Source organism: Wyeomyia smithii, chromosome 2 (genome assembly GCF_029784165.1).
Source record: "Wyeomyia smithii strain HCP4-BCI-WySm-NY-G18 chromosome 2, ASM2978416v1, whole genome shotgun sequence".
NCBI lineage: Eukaryota > Metazoa > Arthropoda > Insecta > Diptera > Culicidae > Wyeomyia > Wyeomyia smithii.
In genome coordinates, this window is record NC_073695.1 from 77260049 (window position 1) to 77284287 (window position 24239).

Genomic DNA, 24239 nt, shown 5'->3' on the forward strand with positions numbered 1-24239 from the left:
GTCAGGTGGATGAAATATGGTATGTAAGAGTGAATTTTGGAGATTCTAAATTATTTCAGTACAAAATCACAAAACTACGTAATTTTATAAAAATTCAAATAACAAAACCGTTCTTCAAATTTTAAGCTCTACATTCTTAAGGTTATGTCTCCCGAATCCATACGCGATGAAATATTTATTTTAGCAAAATTTTGAGAAAAACGAGTTTAAATTCACTAAAGTACATATTTTCATGGAAACCTGATTTTCTCAGTTTCCCACCGTAGTTTTCAACTAAGCGCTCCAATTTTCAAGCTCTATATTTCTAGAGTAACGTCTTCTGAATCCAAAGATGGTGAAAGATTCATTCTAGCATGCTCATATTTGGAGAAAATCAAGTTTTTATAAGAACTCGTACTTTAGTGAATTCAAACTCGTTTTTCTCTAAATCTGTGCATGCTAGAATAAATCTTCCAGCATCTTTGGATTCAGAAGACGTTACTCTAGAAATATAGAGCTTGAAATTTGAAGAGCTTAGTAGAAAACTACTGTGGGAGACTGAGAAAATCAGGTTTCCATGAAAATATGTGAAAAATAGTGAATTGAAACTCGTTTTTCTCAAAATGTTTGCATGTTACCCAAGCAGCACTTGCAACATGTTTTCAAATGAGACTACTCAATATTTGTTGTTTTAAAACTTTTTTAACGGTGCAAGAAACTTTTTCGGTTACTCTGAAGAAATATGAAAGAATTGAGCAACATTTTGCTATTTACGTGTATCATTCTCGTAACTGAAAACTAGAAATTGCTCAATAGTTTTCTGCAATCTATTTCCAACTGCATATTTCATGATGCTTTTAAATAACGATAATGTCACATGATGTTGCATATTGTTGTTTCACAAACGTTTTCTTTTAAGGAAAGCAAACTAGTGATGAAAATGTATAGCAACATCTTGTTGAACCATGTATTTGCTAAAATTACCACACAATAAACAGCCATCTCTAATATAAACGAATGATAAATGATTATTGTTGGAAATATGGTTTTGTTATTCCATATTCCGCATGATTAACACTGCAAATCCACTGAGCAAGGTTTTCTGAACTATCGTTTCCCAAAACATTGTTTATAATTTGGCGAGTTTGAATCATAAAATTTCTTTTACAACACTTTATAAAAGGCGCGTGAATAATTACGAAGTAAAAACATTTTTTGCACGGTAAATTTTGAATCGCAGGTAGAATAACATACCTATCAGAAGCGTAAGTAGAGAAAAAGTTCGATATATTTGAGGTTTTTTATAATGTATGTAGTTATATTGAACTTCGCGACACCATCACCGAAGAGTAATGACAGTAAAGGTAAACAAACTTAACTTTATTTCTCCTCTCTTTTCTTCCTTTACTGCAGCGGCTATCGATGCAGATGATGGTTCACATAGCACTGTTAGTTGCATATAGGCTCCACCTCCTGCGCTTTTTCGGTTATTTACAAGTTGAATAAAAGTAACGGATGCGATTTATTACAATCTTTGAATGCTGCATTGAGAGTTGCATTTGCTTCATTGCAACAATGCGTGCTGCTTGGGTAGAACAAATATTTCATCGCATAAGGATTCAGGAGACCTAACCTCAAAAATGTAGAGCTTAAAATTTGAAGAACGGTTTTGTTATTTGATAAAATTGCGTAGTTTTGTGATTTTGTACTGAAATAATTTAGAATCTCCAAAATACATTCTTACATACCATATTTCATCCACCTGACATGATTTGATACATGTAGCAATTGATACGTATGAAAATTCCCAGTGTTTGCTCAATCTGTTTGAAAAATTAGAAAAAAAAACACAGACATGTTTGCGTCTCACAAAAACGGGGAAGGGTCCAGACGGGTGGCACCTTAACCAAAACTAAGAGCAACTATTTCCCTTGAATAAAATTCCAAGTTTTCCCAAATCGGCCGTTCCAGTGCTGAGAACGAGCATTTTCAAAAAACAAGTTCCGTCCCGGGTCTTTACGGGTTAATGTTATTGTGGTCTTCCTCAATTCTGAATGGTCTAATTCCAACCAAACCCTATTCCGGTAAAAAGTTTTGAAGACAAATACTTTTTGGTTTTGAGGGGTCGTTAATTGTTAGTATCTTAGTTGGTATCTACTCTGGCGTAATAAATACCGACTAAAACTTATAAAAACATTGGCATTCAAAAACGTAATCGAAGTTAAAGAAACATCACCAACAGCGGTGACTCTGTGTATACGCCTTACTGTTAACCTATTATTGAATAATCATGCGCCTCCATCAATCATTCTGTTAACAGAATAGTGTGACTCTCTGAATAATGCTTAAAGTAGTTATCAAATATATGAACATATTTCAATTACTAGAATATCGATCTCCAAACCTCCCTGCGTAAGGCAGCGAGTAATTTTAAACATACTGTTCTTCTGATAAAAGGCAATAACCTGAAGCAGAAGGGTTTACTATTAGCCATTGTGACACATTACACGGCAATAATCTCCAAGTAGAGCGACAATACCATATAATGGCGCTCTAATGCCTTCCATTTCACTTCGTGTTATATGATTTGTTAGAATAAAACAGTCTTATAATCCTACCACCGACGCTGGACAAGCATACATAGACCCGAGTGAGATAATTTTATTCTCTTAATCTACACAAACTTGGCATTACTAGACTGAACATTACGCGTTACTGCTGGACGATAATTTCGTTCAAACATGGGTTCTAGTACTAATAACCAACCTAATTCAATACTTTGCATACTTTGTACACCGTACGGATTGTACGAAACTAGGTCACCTTGAAATTGCTATATATGCAGCTGAAAAACCATTCCAACCAACGGTTTCTTTTTTGCGTTCTGCTGCTATCCAACCAGACCAACCAGAGTATTTTGTACCAGTAATGAATAGTGATTGGAACTTGTTCGACGTAAGTTCATCTGTTTGCTGATGATGATCAAAGAGTTTAAGCGTCTGTGCACCACTGGAATACATACTTTCACTGACAGCTCCTCAGCTTATGTTGGAAGTAATGTCAAAATAAACCCTACCTTCTCACGAGTCAACCGGGAAATCTGTTTTCCATTCTTTTCCACCGACGCCATGTGCGGAACGCATCCAGTAAAATTGCACAAATAATTGACAGCGAGTTTTTGCCCGATCTGATACCACCCTTGATGCTTGCTCGGATGGCGCTGCACTGGGCTACAAACATTACGTACGTTGTCGTAATCGTCTTTGTTCGGTGTAGACTGCCCGGATTCTGTTGAATGCCAGCACTGACAACGTTGGTAATAGCCGCCGACCGGTCAAACCGAACCGTGATGCAGCAAAAGAACCATTCCTCGCACTGAGATCGGACAAAGTGACCCCATTTTTTACCGCACTTTATTACACTCTTTACTTCCATCCATTGAGCATCGTATGAGACCGTGGAAAAAGTCCCACTGTGTCTTTTTCCAGTAATTTTATTCAATCTGCCGACTGTTGCCTTGGCAGAATAATGAACGACCATAGCAATGAAGCAAAAAAACAAATTCAGGATTAACAGCAAAGCTTCTGCTTACTGGGCGAAAAAGTCGCACCAGACGTTACCACGCAGGGGATAATGAAAAGTGACAAAGTGTGCTACGAGGCTATTACATACTCAAAATAAAGTGAGAGGTCCGATGCGTTCAGTCGTTAAATAGGCATGGAAGTTGTGTAATTCCATTGTTGAAGAATGTGTACACTAATCTGCTGAAAAAACCAGCGCTGTTACAAAGGAATTCATTTAAAAGGCATTCAGAAACAATAATAATAATTATAATGATTAATCCTCTAGTGCCCAAGTTAATTTTCAGACGGACTTCGAAAAAACCACTATGAAACTTTATAAACATTTTTTAAGTATTGATTGAAGATTTTTAGAGGTTTGACTGAAGACCGTCTAAAGGCGGCACTAGGCACTAGAGGGTTAGTAGATTTTCTTAAAAGTTTATGTTTTCAACGAGAAGAGGAGCTTTGCTTCACTTCCTTTGTATACATTCTTCAATAGCGATTCTCCTCAATCGACTAGGTCAGTTGCAATCGTCTGGAAAAGTTTTTGGAAAAAAGCAGTCGATTAAAGCACTCGACAACCGTTCTGCCCCTGGCCGAAACAACCTTGTAAGCATGAGAACGATTCCAATTTTCAACATCAAATCCCAGCGGCAATGTCTGAACAACTCGCTGTTAGTGAGGTAAAATTCCGGCTTCGATTATATAGTATGCATTTTTCAGATTAAGTCGTCTCCGTTCCGCTTCTCTGCAGGCAAAAGTGGGTAATCTATCCGTACCATCAGGATGCTGGCGAGCCGAAACCGAAACATAAGGATAACGAAAACGCTATACTACAAGCATCTTCCGCCCACGGCACCGAATCGCAGTAGCACGAAAGACTGGAGCAAAGTTCTGAGAAGGAAAAAGTTTATCTTTAGCTTTATACTGCTGGGCGCGAGCCGGAGCGAGTAAATTTCTATGGCAGAATGCACAAAAACTTTCTTCAATGAAGCTCGCCACCGCAAAGTACCTTCTTACCTACATCCTTATAGATTTCCACCGCTTGGAACAGTCTACGCTGATCGAGACAAAGCTAGGAGAGAATTAATTTGCTGCTAAAAGCGGTAATTAATTGACTGCAGGAACTTTGCCCTGACTACCGAAGAGAAAATGGTCGGAGGCAATTCGTTTTTGTGGTTGTCATATAAACTCATGATAGTTGAGAGAATTATTGTTTGCCTTTTTTGTTTCGATCTTTGTTTCGAGTATGCTCTACGTAAACTTGAACCATAACGCTTCGGTAAAATATTTGCTAAGAAATATCACGATAAACTCTCATCTGTCAAACAATAGAAATGAATCAAAACACTAACAAAAACCACATTCTTACCACTCTAATTTATGACTGTTCCAAAATAATAATCCTAGAGCCTCCTCTGCCCCAGATCGGAACTTCTCGAAGCGGTTGTTTCCCCCTACTCATAGTCTGAGCACCGTTTCACCATCTTTACCAGCTCACCATAATTTGATGGTGGCTTAATCCTGGATTTCTCGTCACAACCGCTTAAAACCCTAGGCGAAAAAACACGAATCAACAAGTGAACTAACGTCGCAATGGCATTCACCTAATAAAGCCAGCCGGGCAAAGGTCGGACTAAAAGGGTCGAAGTCGGTAGAAGCGGTGTGAAGCTAAGGGATGAGGAAAGAACGAAGCTTTTCACCGGGGCAATATCCACCGAACAAAGAAGAAAAAGGATGCTGCCATGAAATGCAATGTACACAGCAACGAAACGCTTCCGGAAAAGCTCCAAGTGAGATAATACATCACAGAATTAGGACCAAGCTTAGCAAACCATCACATTGTACAAAGAATCCGCAAAAAAAACAGCTTCAGATGGGAAAAGTGTGACGGGATGGAACGTGGAATCGCTGACTAATGATTGCACCCGACTAAAATGGATTTTTTTCTCATTTCCGGTGGATAAAGGCTTTCTCTGTCTAGATCCAGATCTACAGGTAACGCAGAATGGAATGGTTCTATTTTGATTGTGGTTTTTTGCTCCATTTTCTTCTTTCGTTTTTTTTTTCTCTCTTCTGATCGGATCAACAGAATCGTTGTCAGAAGGCAAACGAAGTGAAAATGGGAATGTTGCCAATAACGTTTGCTAGCTTCATAATGTTATTGGATGAAGTTATCGATAGGGTTTGTCCTGATAGAATGCAAACATGCCGGAAATTGAACGAACGTAACGTGATTGATCCCGAAAGGTTTCTCGAAGAGCCGAGTAAATCAAAATTGGTGCTGTCTTTTCGTTTTTTTTCCTTAAAATAAATTTATTTCTCTTACCCTAATAAAGTCAAATGTGTGAATCAAATAATAAAAATCCTTCCGAATGATGAAGCAGATTGTGGTCGTTTTCAATACAATAATGTATTAGAGCATTTTATAACATTCAATAACAGGTGCTCCAATAAAGAATAAATTGAATAAACAAAATGATGTCATGTAATAAAACTGATCTCTTATTAATATTATCATCTTTAAATGGGGTTGAAGATCTCATATTGAAGTACTTGTTTTCGCCACAATAATTTTCCCACTTTTTAACTGATAACTAAACCTGGAAAGTGAAATTAATTCAACTGCTCGTCATCAATCAGAATTTGTTTCATATGAGATCAATTTTTTGTCATGGTTTTGAATGGTTGTAAACCTTAATTTCTCATAATTTCTCAATTCTCCATTTCAAACCATTTTATATACACTTGCCAGCCTACACAACATTTGGTCCGAACAAACGAGAAAGTGGCCCCGGTGAGCGTCCTTCAAGAGTGGCCTGTGATTCTTTGGAAGGGCTACCTTTTTATAATCCGACTATGACGACGATGTCACCAAAGGTTTCTCGATCCGGCGGAAAGGAATTAGCACAGTGAACAGCAATTTACTTCCCCATTATTACTGCTTTTGTTTCCGCTTTAGTCACTGGTATTAGTTTGAAACGAAGTTGACCTGATAAACTTGAGAAGGATCTCACAAACACAATCTCAAACCGTCGAGCACCACCACAAAGCTGTATCTTAATAAGCTATTCGAATTCATTAACATCGCAGTATCGTTTGTGCTGGTGCTAGAGCGGGTGTGAGCTATTACGTCAGAACATGTCATACTGTGAACCCGTTGCATTGTGGCTTCTTTGCATAAATACAAACAGCAACGGAGGGATTCGCTACCCAAAACCAGACGAGTATTTGACCCGTATTTCAGCAAACCCTCTTTATGCTGTCGTATCAGTCAGGGTAAATGGGATTTATTTAAATCCATGGCGCTCACAACAGAAACCGATACGAACGTTCAACGCAATTTTCCTGCCAGCGTAAATTGGGAAAGTAATGTTGCTGTCAAATCCTGATGTGTGGCTAATCCGGTTCATTCTGTTATGCTTCCTATAGAGTGATTGGAAAGAATTTTGATTTTGCAAACATGATTCAATCTCTAACTATACACAGCGAATATCACCATTAAAAACTTTGATCTGTCACCAGCAACCATGCAACTCCATTATTTCATGTTCGGTGGTAACGCCTCGTACTTGTTTTCGAACCAACTCACAATTTATTTCATTATTTAGGTATGTCTAAATTTGTAACAACTCTTTCAACTGTTCTACAATAAAACACTATTTTCCACCCTGTCAATTTTTCGAAATTTTCTAAAAATTTACAATTTGCATGACAGCCCCAAATCGTTGACGCTGTTTTGCCCCGTCAGATAATTTCACCCGGCGGCCCATTTCATCCATTATGTCCATTATCTACACGAGAACGATGACAAGGTTGCCGACCGGCGAAACGTGATATGGGCCCATATTTCAAATGCCTTTTCCCACCCGCTGTCAAAGCAGTTTTCATGAACTCTTCCGGTGTACCACCGGTCTGTCCGGCTTGCTCGGAGCAACACAACAGCCGGTCGGCAGATTCGGTGGTAATATGCTAATGGTACAAAGGGACGGTTTGATAAAATTTATGAGGTCGAGTGCGAAAATCTGCATAGATTTCGAGGGTTGTATAAACAGCACTCATATCGCCGTGCCGAATCAAACGCTGGGCAATCAAGAATATGTTTAAATTTAAAGTGATGGTCCGAAACACACACTGCCTGAGACATAGAGGGTGTTTCCTCAGGAAAATGGAATAGACGCCTCCTAGTAACCTACGGTTTGGAGTTACGGACAGTTCTACCAATCAAGTTTTCTATAGCGGTATAAATTGTATGTCATTGCAAATGGCGTGACTTATAGATATATAAGTCACGCCATTTGCAATGGTTATATTGATAATATATTATTTACAATGATTAAATATAACAACTAAAATAATTAAACATAACGCAATAGTACCAAAGATATTAAATATTATCTTTACCTTTTCGTTTCTCTGTTTACAGTGCTTGCAAACTATCGGACAAAAATAGGGCCGACCGGCTTGCCCGTCCACGAATGTCACTGCTGGGGAAGCCGCTCAACTATAACCGCGGCTCACGACGTGATGCCCGTTATAGGCGGCTGCAAAGCAGGGTCTACAACTTTCTGGAGCGACCGCGGGGCGTCAAAGCGATTCTCTACCATGTCCTTGTGTAAGTAGATTGCAATCTTGTTTTGAAGAGTGTCAACACAGTAAAACAACAGCATTTTAACGCGAAGCAAAGATACCAAAAATCAATTTATCAATTTAAAGGACAGGAAAAAAAACCTTTCTTCTATCCCAGTTTTTAACATACAGCCGTTTTCTCCTATATGTAGCTCTTCATAAGAATACCCAACATTAATACCCCTTTGTGAAATTCTGTTTAGCATTCATCTTCCAACACCATTGTCAATAAAAACGTTAAAATGTGTATAAAATACATTTGAAATTGAGCATTGTTTATGCATTAATTATAATTAACTTTAACTTCAACTAGAAGAGCATAACAACTACGTTCAATGTTCTTTAATACATAATTACCCAACGAAGCACAAATTATATCTCAAAGCATGTTTATTAATGTAAACATATTTTAACGGAGTCGAAATATGTATGCATTACATACCATTAATCCTGAGTTCGCATATCGCCTCCAAAACAGAAAGCAAATACCATTTACGCGCATTGAATACGAATTTGTATGCTTGTTTTTAATCTGAAGAGCACGAAATTGTCTTAATATTACATTCAGTGATCCAAGAATACTCAGTTTTTGTGAAATATTTTATTGTCTAGCAGAAGCTTTTTCATTTGGAAACAAGTCTAAATACCCTCGACTGCTTGTTTGTGTAAATAGAATGGTTATTTTAACCGATACTTTTTGAATAAAAAAATAACACTGGTTTGCCCTAGAGCTCGAAATGGAAAAATCGAAAAAAATATAGCTTTTTAATTATTTTGGTGAATTTCGGTGTCCCTAGCCAGCTCAAAAGTGCGTCAAAAGGCCGTAGAGTATTAACTTATTCGTCACATCTAGGTTTGCATGCCTATGACCACTGCTACCATTAGTTAGAAATATTGTGGAAAACAGGAAAACTTCATTTAAGTCTCTGAAGACTTTACGCTCGGGTTAAAAGCTATAATTTTTCTAATTTTTTCCAGTTTGAGCTCTAAGACAAACTTTTTTCCACTTCCGTCGACCAATGCAATCCTCAAACCACGAACCTTCCACTACCGAAGTATCGTGTGGAAAGTAAAAGTAAAGTCAAGCTATAAATGGAATTTGACCTTCTGTCTACTATACAAAGACTTTGCGACTGTAAATGAACAAGACAATTGCGCGGTTAATGCTTACTGATCCTACTGATACTAAAAGTCTTCTCCGGGATCTTCGTAGCCGCAAGGGTTCAGAGTCCGCTTTGAAAAGCGAGTGGTCGTGGGGTCGAATCTTAGTAAAATCAGGCCATTTGGTTGTCGAAGGACTTCAATATGGGTTTATTCTCAGGCTCTCCACTACACACCCTGCCTTCATGCTGAACTCTATATTACCCCCACTGACTGTCATCCTAACAAAAATAAGTCCCACTTATAATAAAACTGGTCTGAGTAACATATAATAGTGAGTCTACACAGAGGAAAAAAACAGTCTTCTCCGGTATTTGAACATACGACGACTGGCTTATTAGACCAACATTCTACCTTAAGACCAACTGGGACGTTGTGTGTAACTGGTTGTTTTTGTGATTTGAAAGACTGTAATTAGTGATTTGTAAGATTGCATAAAAAAACAATCCATTGTGATTAAGCTTTTCGGAGTATCACCAAACTTATTTGTAAGCACAAAAGAAATTTAAATTACAAAACATTTTGTAGACCCTTCACGGGTGTTTCGAAATTAGCTTTGATTTGGCCAAGTTTTTTCCACATTAGATTCCAAAAGCAATATTTAGTGGAAACCAGGGCTCTACATTTTCGAAACATAACAATAAAACTGAAGATTCCGCACAGTCATTTCGATTCGAACAGTTTCATTTTTAGTTGATTCCTTTCGGCTACTGTCATCAAATCACGATGAATATTTCCGCTGTCAAACAGACTTGATCACGGGTTTTTTTTCGTCTGGTGCTCATCGGATCTTTTCAAATGAAACTGATGTTTGTTTCAATTGACGGAAAGAGAAACTATTTCCTTTTCTTCAAAGTATCAACTGTAATCAGCAATGCATCGTGTCGTTTGATTATAGTTTTCTAATACCGCAAGCCGCATTCAGAACGGCAATGGCATCTAATCATTACGTCACGCAAGTGATTTTTTCAGATTTTTCAGCTTTAATCACTGGCGCGCCGACGTCACTTAGGTTTGTAAAATTGGTGTTGGCCTCCTTATTTTATATCGTCACGATTTTGTCAACTCCCTCTTTCCCATGTATGCGTGAAGTACTGTATGGAAGCTCATTCTCTCTTTCAATTGAGTCGTTGCGGAACAAAGTGGTCTATGTGCCATCGAGCAAATTTGTCGGGAGAAACAATTTTCGAAAAATCTCTGAATAAAATTCTGTTTAACGGATTCTTTCATGCAGAATATTCTAATATGAAGGTTATGAAGTGATTAAACATGTGAATACATAAAATTACCATTTTTTTGGCGAAATAAGTGATTTTACCATTCCAATGTACATAGACCACTCTGACTTCATATATATTTTACTGGAATACTCGTATCGTGTAGCATCTCCCAGCTGGACTCGAGGTACGATGCTGGCCTAACAAACCAGTCATCGTAGGTTCGAGTCTCGGCTCGGGAGAGACTGTTAGTGTCAGTAGGGTCGTAGCGCTAGTCCCGCAATTGTCCTGTACACTCAACAGTTGGCTGCGAAGTCTGTGTATAATAAACAGAAGGTCGAGTTCCGATACGGAATGTAGCACCAAGGCTTTGCTTTACTCGTATCGTGTCTATGTACATAAACATAAATAAAAATGACGTTAACTCATATGAAATGGCTAGTGTCACATGTTATATGATGTACATGGCATGCCATATGTAACATGTGACGTGTAAGATTACATGTTACACAATATGTTACATATTTGATGATATTTGACATGTTACATTTTTCGTGTAACATGTTACAAATCACGTGTAACATGCTACATGACAAATGACAAGTTACATATCACATGTAATATGTTACATGATGGTATTACCTCGATTTATGTACATAGACCACTCTGTTCCGAAACAGAATGTCCATTCTGTTTCAACATGGTATAAATCAGCCAGAAAGTTCGATTTTTTGAAATTTTTCAAGTCTTCTAACTTCAGCTTCTTGAGTAGATGCGGTTTATGTAAAAAACTCATTTTTGAAGAAAAAAGGTCTTTAGACCACTCTGTTCCGCAACGGCTCAATTGACAATCGTCAGGTGATAGTGACGCTGTTATTCTTCGCTTTCAACGGAAAATCTTTTCTTTTCTTTTCGAGCCCTCCAGTGTCAACACCGAAACAAAAGCTTTCGAGTTGTTTTCATTTGATTCATAATGTGCTCAAAAATGAAACAAATGTTCCTCAAAGCGACGGGTCACAACGTTATTATAACCTAAAAATTGTCAATTGAAAACGACTTTGTCAGGCTCTGATGGAAACAAATATGTGTTATACATCATACAACTCTATTGAGGACAATGCAAGTTGTTGCACCTCTATGCAAATAAAACTACAGAGTGCGCCATAATTATTGCAACAAGAAACAGAGGACCGTTAACCATGTTTTTGGCAAATAAAAACCTAAATTAATCCACCTAGCGGTCAGACCCAGCCTTTCTCAATCAAACTTTTATTTGTAAAAATAGATTTACATGAACGCTTCAATCCAATAAATGTATATTCATTCTTAAAAAATATTGATGTTGTAAACTATACATATAAAAATGCAATCCGGTCTGTCTGTCTGTCTGATCCATATAGGCTCGAAAATTACCGAACCGATCGGCGTGAAAATTTGTATGTAGGGGTTATTGGTGCCGATAAAGGTTCCTATGATAGTTTGAGACCCCTCCCTTTTCTGGAAGGGAGGGGTCCCATACAAATGAAACATAAATTTCTGCACAACTCAAGAACAAACCAAGCAAATGAAACCGAATTTGGCATGTAGATGTTTTAAGGGGTAAAAAATATGTCCATAATGTTTTGACACCCTTCCTTTTTTGGAAGGGAGGGGTGCCATACAAATGAAATACAAATTTCTGCACATCTCGAGAGCTAACCAACTAAATGGAACCAAATTTGGCAGGTGAATGTTTTAGTGGTAAAAAATATGTTCCATAATCGACCTTAGGCAACATTTTGGATTGTAAGATGGCAACTTCCGGTTTCTGAAAATCAGCCTAAAATGGACGATTCCCATTAAATATGAGTATCTCCGGAACCAGAAAGATGCACGGAAGCTAAAAATTGATCACAGACACAATCTTGAATTTTAAGATGGTTACTTCCGGTGTCTGGCAAACAGCCGGAAATGACCAAATACCATTCAATATGAATGTTTTCGGAACCAGAATTACGCCCAGATGACAGAAATTGATTTCACAGGCAATTTTAAAGTTCAAAATGACGACTTTTGGTTTCTGAAAAACAGCCCAAAGTGACCAAATACCACCCAATATGAGTATCTCCGGAGCCAGAATGTTGCAAGAACACCACTATGAAATGTAGGATGGCAACTTCTGGTTTCTGGAAAACAGCCAAAAATGGCCGATTTCCGTCTGACATGAGTATCTCCGGATCTAGAATGATACACAGCAGCTGAAATCGACCACACATCCCATTTTGGATTCTAGGTTGGCGACTTCCGGTTCCTGGGAAACAGCCGAAAATGATCGAATAACACCCAATATGGGTATTTCTTCAACCGGAATGACGCTCAGAGGCTAGAAATTATCTCAAATACCATTTTGAAATCCAAGATGGCGACTTCCGGTTTGTGAAAAACAGCCTAAAATAACCAAATACCATCCAATACGAGTATATCTGGAACTAGAATGATGCAATGAGCTAACAATTGACCTCAGGCACCATTTTGAATTGCTTAATGGCAACTTTCATGAAACAGTCGAAAATGACCGAATAATACTCAATATGAATATTTCTGTAATCGAGATGATGCATAGAAACCAAACATTGACCCTGGACACCATTTTGAATTTAAAGATGACCACTTTCAGTTTCTGGAAAACAACCAAAATAACTAAATACCTCCCAATATGGGTATTTCCGGTGTCAGATTGATGCCAGAAAATCTGTTAAAAATGACCGAATACCACCCAATATGAATATGTTCAGACTTAAGGCGATGTACAGAATCCAAAAGTCGATGATATTGTCATTTCGATAAACCCAATCATTTCAAACGATTTGTTATTTGACTTTGATCTTATCCTATGGCCGATTCGTCGTGCATTTGCAGACTTTAAACACAACGCAAGGAATCAATTTATTTGGAACGTTCAAATAGTACGATACCACATTTAAATTATGTTGAGGCCACATATATCGATCAAAGCAGGTATAGTTTTAAATAGTCTTTGAATTTCTTCGCTTTCCATAACTTTTGAGCCACATATCAAATTGTTATGAAGTTTGTTATTTGTAAGTTTGAGAGATGACTCGTTCGTATGACACTAGTTATGTTCAAAGATGTCATGTAATCTTTGAGATAATAGACTTTCGTTGTTTTATTAACAATTTTATTCATAACGGTTGCTTAAGTTCGATTATAATTAGATGAAATGGGAACGTATAGGGCAGCCAAACTTTTGAACCACGTGTTCAATCATAATCCATCAGTTACCCTTAACTACGTTCATTTCATATCGATATTGTTCAAATCGGTTGTGTAGTTTCTGAGATAAGGAAGTTTCGTGATTTTCACATTTCGATACATTACAGACGAAGTTACAGTCCGCTTACAGTATAATTCAATTGGGTGTTATGAGGCAGCTATACATTTCATTTGACACTAATTTTGTGGAAATCGGGTCAGCCAACTTTGAGAAAAGTAAGTGAGTCCAAGTAGTCTTCGGAATATGTTCCTTTTCATAGCCTGATTTCACATTTTTAAACATAACAGGCAAAGTAATAGTCCGATTGCAAAACAAATCAATAGGGTCTTATGGGGCAGCTAGACCTTCTATTTCACGCTGATTTTATGAAAATCGGTCCAGCCATCTCTGAGAAACATGAGTGAGATTAAACAGTCTTCAAAACACGTTTCTTTTCATAACTTTTGAACCACAAGTTCAATCTTCATAAAATTCATAATTTAAGGGTATTTCAGGTAGCCCGTTCAATCGGTAGGGTAGTTTTTGAGATAATGATGTTTCATGATTTTTACATTTTGATACATAAACTCTAAACTAAAAATCCGATCACAATGAATTTAATATGGTCTTATGGGGCACCAAGACCTTTCATTTGCAATTAATTTCATGAAAATCGGTCCAGCCATCTCTGAGAAAAGTGAGTGAGAATAAAAATCTGCACATACACACACACATACACACACACACATACATACACACACACACACACACACACACACACACACACACACACACACACACACACACACACACACACACACAGAAAATGCTCAGCTCGTCGAGCTGAGTCGAGTGATATATGCCATTCGGCCCTTTGGAGCACTTTTATACTTTCGGTTTTGCAAGTGATTGCTATACCTTTCTAGAAGAAAGGCAAAAAGTAAAATAAAAAACTACTCGCACAATAATTTGTAGACAACGCGTCTAATTTATATTTATCGAGTAAAATTATAAACTATCATTCTAGCGCTTTTCGACCGTATGTCATATGCGGTTGTTCATTAAATCCGCCAGCGCCTGCAAAGTGTCTCGAAAAACTTTCGATTAGTGAAGCGGGAATTTGCGCGTGTGCGACTTTGGTTGTTAGTTTTGTTCTATTTTTCTAGCAAATTAATAAACTTTTTATTCGATTGGTCATATAATAAAATGAGTAGTATGGAGTCGGATCGTGAAGATGGTGAAATAGACTTAGTGCTGGGAAATAATTCCCAAGATGACGGCCTCTCTTGTTCCTCATCGCTCCTGAACACCCCTAATCACGATAGGGAGAACGATGACTTTGAGGACGGAATCGACGATAGCATGGATAATAGTGCAAACGTTCCGGTGCTAAACATTCCTCTTATTTCTCCATCGGTTAAGGGTCACGTAAAAACCCCACCGAAAGGGAAAAAAATCAGACTGAGTGGAGCGGCCGTGAAGCGTTTTAAACATCTGCTCGAAGACGGACACACTCCCTCAGAAGCTCGTCTCCTGGCTAAACAAGGGACATCACATAACGACTCAATGAAGCGTTCCAAAGAAACCAATTTAAGCGGTTCTGCGAGCAGTGGTGGAAATGCTCCAACCGCCAAAAAGGTAAAGGAATCTGCTTAACAGAGCACTGGTTTAGCAAGGGAAGGTTCTTCGGGAAAATCTACTGTTCCAGTGGTACCGAACAAACCCTCCTACAGAGAGGCTACAAGTTACATTAGGGTAGGAGTTCTTTCGAAAAATTACCCTCATGTTGAACTTACAATGCCACAACTATTAGCTGTACAAAAGGCAATTTTACTGAAAGTAGTTCAGCAAAAAAAAACAAAAAATTAAACCTAAATTTGGCACCTGTCAATTTAGACCAGGCTTCCTTGTTGTTCTCTGCAAGAACCAGGATACAGTTGACTGGTTAAAAAAGATAATTTCTACCATTACTTTAGCGTGCAATGTTGAGCTAATGACGCTCGATAGTGAATTTATACCACAACCGGACGCTTTCATTGGATTTTTCCCACGAAGCGTGGATGATAGCAATGATACAATTCTAGCTCTGCTAGAAAGCCAAAACGAGGGACTGGTGACTGATGCATGGAGAGTTCTCCGACACAAAATCATCAACCAACAACACATAGAACTTACTTTTCTAGTTGATGGTATGTCCCTTCAATCAATTAAAAAGAATAAATATGTTTTGGACTATAAATTCGGTGATGCTCGAATACGCAAACAACCTCCAAAAAAAAACTGTGCCACAATCGAATGGTAAGCAGGGAGATGGAGGCGGCAAGAGCGATGGCGGTAGTGGAAGACAGAGGCAGAACGTGACCGAAGACTGCCACAAAACCTTGTTAAAACCTGGTGCAGCCTCTAAGGATATTGGAAAATCCTGTGAGGAAGTCCCAGCGGAAGACAAGGTTATTGTCACAGGTCACAAAAATACCTCAGGTCTAACCACTGTGACGCAAATATCCTCTGTTTCGAACAGACTGAAAATAGTTCAAATTACTCCTGAATACAGGGAGATAAATTTTTCAAATTTTTCTGGTAATGTCGTGCCCATTGAGAGGGAACATTAAAATCCCCCAAAAAACGACCAAAATTACCATCATGAATAATGTCATCAATATTTATAATGCGAATCTTGTTATTGCAAGGGGAGTACTTGAAATCCCATGCATGAGGTTCGTACAAAACGCACTGGATGCTATGTTTTTCCAGGAGCAAACAGCGATCAAGAACATAACTTCTGTAATCAACAAACATTCATGTAAGTTGATTTTAATCGTGTTACTTTATCTCTTAAGTCAACCAGGAGCAGTAAGACTTCATTGCTTACAGAATTATTGAAAAAACACATCACGGTCATCATAGATGTCTTCATCACTTGTGAAACGTTGGAAATCTGCGTGCTTCTAATTCACTCTTTGGACGGCACGGCGGATACTACACATTTATTCAAGGTATGGATCAGAATTTTCAACTCTTAAAACATAGGAAGTTGGACTAACAAAAGTTTCTCCTTAAAAATATTGACAAAATCATCAGTTTTAAATTATAAATTTATAAGTACGATAATCGACAATACGGATTACGCTGCAAAGGTTTTTCTAGCTGTTGGTGGGTTGTGGGATCCTAGATTGGTGGTATTTTGATTTGCAATGTCTGCCATCAAAGTAGCACAAATTAACATCCAACACAAACGAACAGCAGCAATAAATCTTTGCAGAATAATTCAAACAGGTACTGCCGACATTGCGTTGGTCCAAGAACCTTACTTTAAACATGGAAACTTCTATGTTGGTAATCTAATAAATCCCAACTTTGATATTTTTAGTAAAAGTGGAATGAACAATCCTCGAATTATGCCACGCGCATGCATACTCATAAATAAAATAATAAATGCTACTCTTGTCTCCAGTTTAACTACTAGGGACATCTGTGTTGTTAAAATAGATGTTAAAATCGAAAACGTCAATAGACAGTATGTCTACTGTTCTGCATATTTTCCACACAATGAGGCCTCTCCCACGGAAGACTTCAAAAAAGTTGTGGCTTATTGTGAAAATGAAAATTTACCTTTAATTGTGGGCAGTGATGCAAACGCCCATCATATAATTTGGGGTAGTTCAAATATAAATCCCAAGGGCTCTGACTTGATGGAGTATCTTTGTTCTACGAATTTGAATATTTTAAATATAGGAAATGCTCCAACTTTTTTAAGCCACTACAGAGAGGAAGTGCTAGACTTAACACTCTGTACAAATAATGTTATTTATGAAGTGAACAATTGGCGGGTTTCTAACGAAGAATCATTGGCTGATCATAGATTTATATTCTTTTAACATCTAAATGATTGTTTAGAGGTAACTCGTTTGAGGAATCCAAAAAATACAGACTGGGACGCCTATATCGACGCTCTAGCGTCGAAATTTCACGGGTATGAATCTGTTTTGGAAAGCCCACATGATCTAGACGATGCTGTTGAAATCACAACATCCTACATCATGGAGGCACGTCCTGGTGGAATACTGAACTTGCAAAGTTACGCAAGAATTGCAGAAGGGCTTGGAACATATGCCGTACAGAGGGAATCATTGCTTTTAAAACAGCTCGGAGAGCCTATAAAAAAGCTTTGAAATCCTCTGAACGACGGGGTTGGAAAAACCTCTGCACAAACATTTCTAGTGTGAATGAAACTAGCAGATCTAATAAAGTTTTAGCGAAATCTAAGGACTTTCAAATTAATTCGACAAAGAATGAAGATGGAAATTTTAGTACAAATGATGGAGAGGTTCTAGAAAACCTCTTTAGAATACATTTTCCGGGGTGCTTAGAGCTGGAACAATATGACGTTCCCGATCACTTTTCTGTTCCTTCGGACACATGGGTGATAGCTCGTCGGCTGATAACAATCGAGTCAATAAAATGGGCTTTGGATAGTTTTTTGCCATATAAGACTCCTGGAGCTGATGGAATATACCCATGTTTGCTCCAGAGAGGCTTCCAACATTCAAAAAATATTTTAAAGCAGATTTTTACTTGCAGCCTTGCTACAAGATACATTCTAAAATCCTGGAGAGAAATAAAAGTCAAATTTATTCCACAGGGGGGACGTGCTTCATATGATGAAGCAAAAAGCTTTAGGCCAATCAGCTTGAGCTCTTTCTTCCTCAAATGTTTGGAGAGAATTATCGATCATAACATTCGCAATGAAATTTTGTCCAGACGACCACTTCATGAAATGCAACATGCGTATCAAAGAGGAAAGTCTACAATTACGCTCTTACACCGTGTTATCCATGATATAGAAAAGGCCTTTTCACGGAAGCAATCCTGTTTAGGAGTTTTCTTAGATATTGTGGGAGCTTTTGACAGTGTTCCATTCAATGCTATAGTTGATGCGGCACACTTCCATGAAATACCCTCATTTATCGTGACGTGGATACATGAGATGCTAAAAAATCGTTATTTGAACTCATCGCTAAGAGGAACGTACATAAGAAAACAATGCATCAAAGGATGTCCTCAGGGAGGCGTTTTGTCACCTCTGCTGTGGAATCTCGTAGCGGACGGTCTGTTACGAAAACTAAATAACTTAGGATTTCCTTCTTATGGCTTCGCTGATGATTATCTTGTTATGATTACTGTGATGTGTATAAGCACAATTTTTAACCTGATGCAACAGGCTCTAAAGGAAATTGAAAAGTGGTGTCGTGAAGTTGGGCTCTCTGTAAATCCCAATAAAACATCACTTGTATTGTTCACTAAAAAAAGGAAAATCACTTAAGCTCGTCCACTTCGTTTCTTTGACTCTGAGGTCTGTGTGACAGATCAAGTTAAACACCTTGGAGTAATACTAGACTCTAAACTTAACTGGTCTGCTCACATCGATTTTAGAATCGAAAAAGCATGCATGGCCTTTGGACAATGTAGACGAACAATTGGTAAAAGCTGGGGTCTTAAACCTAAATACATTTACTGGATTTATACTGCAATAATAAGACCAATACTAGCGTACGGATGTCTTGTATGGTGGCAAAAGGGAGAGCTGAGTAGCATTCAGACAAAGTTAAATCATCTACAGCGGATGTGTCTAATGTCATTGTATGGTGCATTCTCAACAACACCCACTGCTGCTTTAGAAGCTCTTTTTGGTATAAAACCGTTGCAAATTTTCTTGAAACAGGAAGCCTAATCATGTGCATACCGGTTACAAGCAAATGGATTTTGGCACTATGATATCGATAATAACAATTCCCATTCACGTGTGTGGTCACACATGCTCTCGTGGGACCAACTTATAGTTGCTCCAACAGATATGACTCTTCCTGTTAGTTTTCCTTATGGTGGTTTCAGTACCTCTTTACCTGTGCGAAATGATTGGATATCAGGCCGCATAGAAAGAGAAATTTCGGATCATATTGTTATTTATACGGATGGATCTCTGCTTGAAGGAAAAGCAGGAGCCGGAGTTTACTCGAGTGAACTAAGATTGCAACAATCTTTTTCATAAGGTATCTACTGCACAGTCTTCCAAGCTGAAATCTTTGCTATTATTTGTGGAGTGCTGGCAGGTAATTGGGCAAATAATCTATATTTGTTCTGATAGTCAAGCTGCTGTCAAAGCACTTGGTTCTCACAACTCTAGGTCGAAGCTAGTCATTGCGTGTCACACTTGTCTAGAAGAACTTAGCATCACGAATACTGTTCATTTTCTTTGGGTCCCTGGACACTCTAACATTGCTGGCAATGAATGGGCAGACGAGCTTGCCCGAAGTGGTGCATCTAACAATTTTGTGGGTGCTGAGCCCGCGGTACCTATTCCTGAGTCTTGGATAAAACAAAAGATTTGCTTCTGGGCTTTATCTGAGCATAACAGGTTGTGGACAAATCTTGACTCCTGTCGCCAAACAAAATTGTATTTACCAAGCTTATCTGTTAAAGTTAGTAACTATCTTTTGAATTTATCAAAAAAGAACTACAGTGTGCTGATAAGAGTTCTAACTGGCCACTGTAGTTTGAACTATCATTTAGCAAGCATGCATCGTTCGAATACTTTTGGTTGCGACCTCTGTGAGGGCGATTATGGGTCTTCTTTTCATTTAGTATGTAGTTGTCCCAGACTTGCCCAACTGCGTTACAGGATTTTCGGTCGTCATCTCATAAATGAATCTGAATATAGATCTCTTGATTTGAAAAATATCCTTCAGTTCATTCTCAATTGCGGGAAAGAACTCTAGAGCTTTCTAAATTTTTGCTGGGACTAGGACTAGGAAGACGAACTTTATGGTTTGTCACTGATAATTCCTAGAACACAAATATCCCATGTTTTTTCTATGTTTCCAATCCTTTCTTTATCCTATTCCTCTCTCACTCTTAATACTTCCTTCTTCTTCTATCTCTTTTTTCCCTGTTTGTCAGGTAAGTGATGAGAAGGTTCCTACGGTTAGGCACAAATCCTCCACACGTGAGGGGAACGTGCCGTTATAAGCCATGGCTTTTAGCCGACCTACCTGATACCTGAACATTGACAACGTCTCAGGGGAAGAAGCACTCATTGCTTTGCCGAAGTTGCGAAAACAGTATTGCCGGATAAACAAGACCAACAAGCACCTCAAAGCACATAACAAACGACTTCGTGATAAATTAGATAACGTGTTAGACCTGATAAACGATCTTCAAGAGAAATTTACTGCCATTCAGTTACACGTTAGTTTATTCATATAAAGTCGTTCTGTTATTTTAATTGATGGTAAATTATTTGAAGGAATTTGAATCAGAGAGCGAAGCTCTCGAAGAGCTGAAATCGAGGCGTAATGGTCAGCCGCACAGTTACACTGTTATTTCAAACAAGCATACAATTACGTACGGAAGGTTTTTCAGAAATCATTGCAACATCCAAGAACTCTGATACGGTGGTACGAGAGTGTCGGTGGTGAACCAGGAATCAGCAGGGAAGCTCTAGATGTTTTGAGCGTAGAAGCGGCGAATTACGCGTTGGATAGTTTAAACCAACGAATCGCCAGAAACTCACCAAGCTGATTCTCTTCGAAGGCAACTGAAAAGCAAGAGAACAAAAGTTAGCCTTTCATCAAGCAGTTTTTACTTTTACTCAAGTTTCACATAATGCACGAAACAACGGAATCACTTCTTCAATGAAGAACTGCAACCCATTTCAATGATCGGCTTTTCTCTCCTCTCCCTTCTAATACGCCTGTAGTAGGAGCACGTATGTCAAGTCTCTTCGAAAATAAGTTCATTCCAAAGTTATGGTAGCACATACATGACATCGCAGAATTTGACCGTTATACTGAAATAAAATGAGCGACAAATTTCACTTGAAAGATAATCCATTGAAAATCCTCTATCGTTTTATTTCGTTCGAGTTATTGAAATGGTTCTTCATTTGAATTTTACATTTTTCAGTTTTAGGTCATTGTTATTTATACAGATCCTGCTTGCTATGAAAGTTTTTAAAAAAATGGTTTCGATCATACGTGATAGAATATTTTGTAATTTTAGAGCTCACCTAGGCGCGGTTCTTATTCTGCTAGGATTAAGTTTTGTTCTTTCTATGGAATAAGTTCGAGACAAGAGGTCGTATGAATAAAAGAAGTTACTCTGCTTCTCCCGTAAGATTTGCACGGGATGAGTAAAGCAAACACTTTTATTTCTACGGTTTAAGGTTCGGTGACTTTCCGGGTTACCTATCGATGAGGATTCTGCAGACATTACAAAAACTTAACATCCAGCAGCTCCAGCTTCACACGAATGTTACCTTGTTTTGGACAGCTCCTTCACCTGCAAACCATTCATTATACTTGGTAATTGAATAATAAAACAACAAATTTGCACAATACCTGCAGTTTTTGGTTGAAAAGCGATAAAAATAAGCAAAATTTAATTAAGTTGTTCCGCTGTCTAAGTCTTTTCGCGGTAAACACAAAAAAAAACAAAACATCAAACAAGTTTTGTTTTGGGCTTTATTTCAAAAAAAGCTTCGATATGTAGACTACTGTCAAACATGTAGGTTTGAGATAGGGTTGTCATCCCCCTGATCGAAACAGTTTATTACTGTTCTTAGGAAATTTTGTTCAGTGGAAAGTTTCGTAATTATGCCAATCGTTATTTTTTCTCGTTTGACTAAGATTTGGAAGTATATGTTTGATATGAATTATTAAGCTCAATTCGATAAAGGTACCAGCCAAACTATTTTAATTATCAATTCGATAAAGGTACCAGCCAAACTATTTAATTACGCGCAACATTCAAATTGAGTACAAAGTTGACGAAAAAAAAATTTTTTTTTCAATATACGGAACCATTTGAGAAGAGTGCATCATGACTAGTATAGTGCATGAAGATTACAGAAATCGACCTTGTTTACTAGCTGAATGTTACGACTGCCAGCATATTGGGCTATTTTCGCGATGTCTTTTTATTTTTCTATTTTTCCATTTTTTTTTTCAAACATATTTTTATATTTTAAATATATAACAAAAAAATCTTTTTTTAGGTGATCTTCCGTTGTTAAAAAGTTATTTGGAGTCTCCTATAGCTAAAAAGTTATTTGTAATTTATTATCAAATAAACTGGCAACTTTGTATCGATGTAACGATTGAGCAATAGCTTCATAGCGTTACGGAGTTGGTGTGTGCAAAAAATGCATTCATTCATTCTTTGTCGCCACGAAATATTTTGCTCGCTTTTTGCTATACGGAACGTTGAGATGAATGAAAAAAACAGGTAGGCTCTTGTTGTGAATATTTTTGATCAGCATTTCAAAGACCTTTAATGCCAGAGAATCAAACAAAAGCTGAAACACGTGGCCATCCTACACATTGATAGGAGGTCATCGTCGTCAGCTCTAGTTACTGACGGTGCCTTGAACCAAAGATGACCAGAACAAGATACCTGACTGTTGCAGAAATAATCGGATATGATTGTCGCTGCGCGTGAGCAAAAGTCTAACTAATTTCTACACTGTGAATATGATGTATACTCAACATCAGAATCAACTGACAACAAGGCCAAAACGTGACTGCTGAAAGGTGAAACAATTTATTTTCAGCATCCATGTGGACGACTTTACAGTGCTGCCATCCGAAAAATGATAATAACGTGTACGAATGTTTTTTCTCAAACATGAAATTTTCCGGGAAAATCAAGAATTACCGGCAAGTCATTTAAAATTAAGCGTACCATCAGAACTTCCTCATAACCGCTATAAGCACGCTCTACAGCCAAGTTTTCCACTCTTGCCGAGGTTAATGAAGCAAAAATCGGGTCCCCCGGTGAACCTGACCATATGCACAATGGTTCTGAAACCTGGTTTGTGACATATCAAACTTCAAGTTTTGGTAGAATGAGACCTGAAAATAAATATAACCCCTCATATAAACCCCCACTCTGACAGTCAATTTCACACGTTTCTTTCGTACTTTGAAGTGCAAAAAATATGGTAATAGCATTTAGTGCAAAAAATAACAATATCATTAACCTGCATGTTATCTTAAGCGTCGAGGTGACCAAACCGCTACACCTTTTTCATATACAATCTTGAGCAGCTCAACGATCGATGACAAACTATGCACGATAAATCGGTTTTGCTCATAGTGACATTTTTATGAGAATTTAAGTCATCAGATGGCAGCACTATCCGTCGGGAATCGGTCGTGTTCGAAATGTATGAAAAATATGGAAGTTAGGTATCTTTGCTTGAACCTTAAACATCATGTATGAATTATCAGTTTGTAAAGCTTTACAATTCATTGTGAATTCCTGTGAACATTTTGTCACAATTTTTGCCTTTCTCCTAGAAAGGTATTATAGCAATCACTGAAAAACTAAATGTATTAAAGTGCTCCAAAGGGTCGAATTTCGTATATCAATCGACTTAGT

The 24239-nt window shown here is 37.9% G+C and overlaps 1 protein-coding gene across 28 annotated transcripts in view; it reads left to right on the plus strand.

Annotated features, from left to right (window-relative positions):
* The window catches only part of LOC129725096 (potassium voltage-gated channel subfamily KQT member 1-like), a 612086-nt gene that overhangs the window by 421394 nt on the left and 166453 nt on the right, over positions 1–24239 (plus strand). For all 28 annotated transcript variants that reach the window (XR_008728015.1, XM_055680533.1, XM_055680531.1 and 25 more), the window contains one exon: positions 7969–8157. Coding sequence is in view for 27 of the 28 variants with exons in the window: in XM_055680533.1 (XP_055536508.1) it covers positions 7969–8157 (189 nt within the window). In the remaining variant the exon portion in view is untranslated. The remainder of the gene's footprint in view (positions 1–7968; positions 8158–24239) is intronic.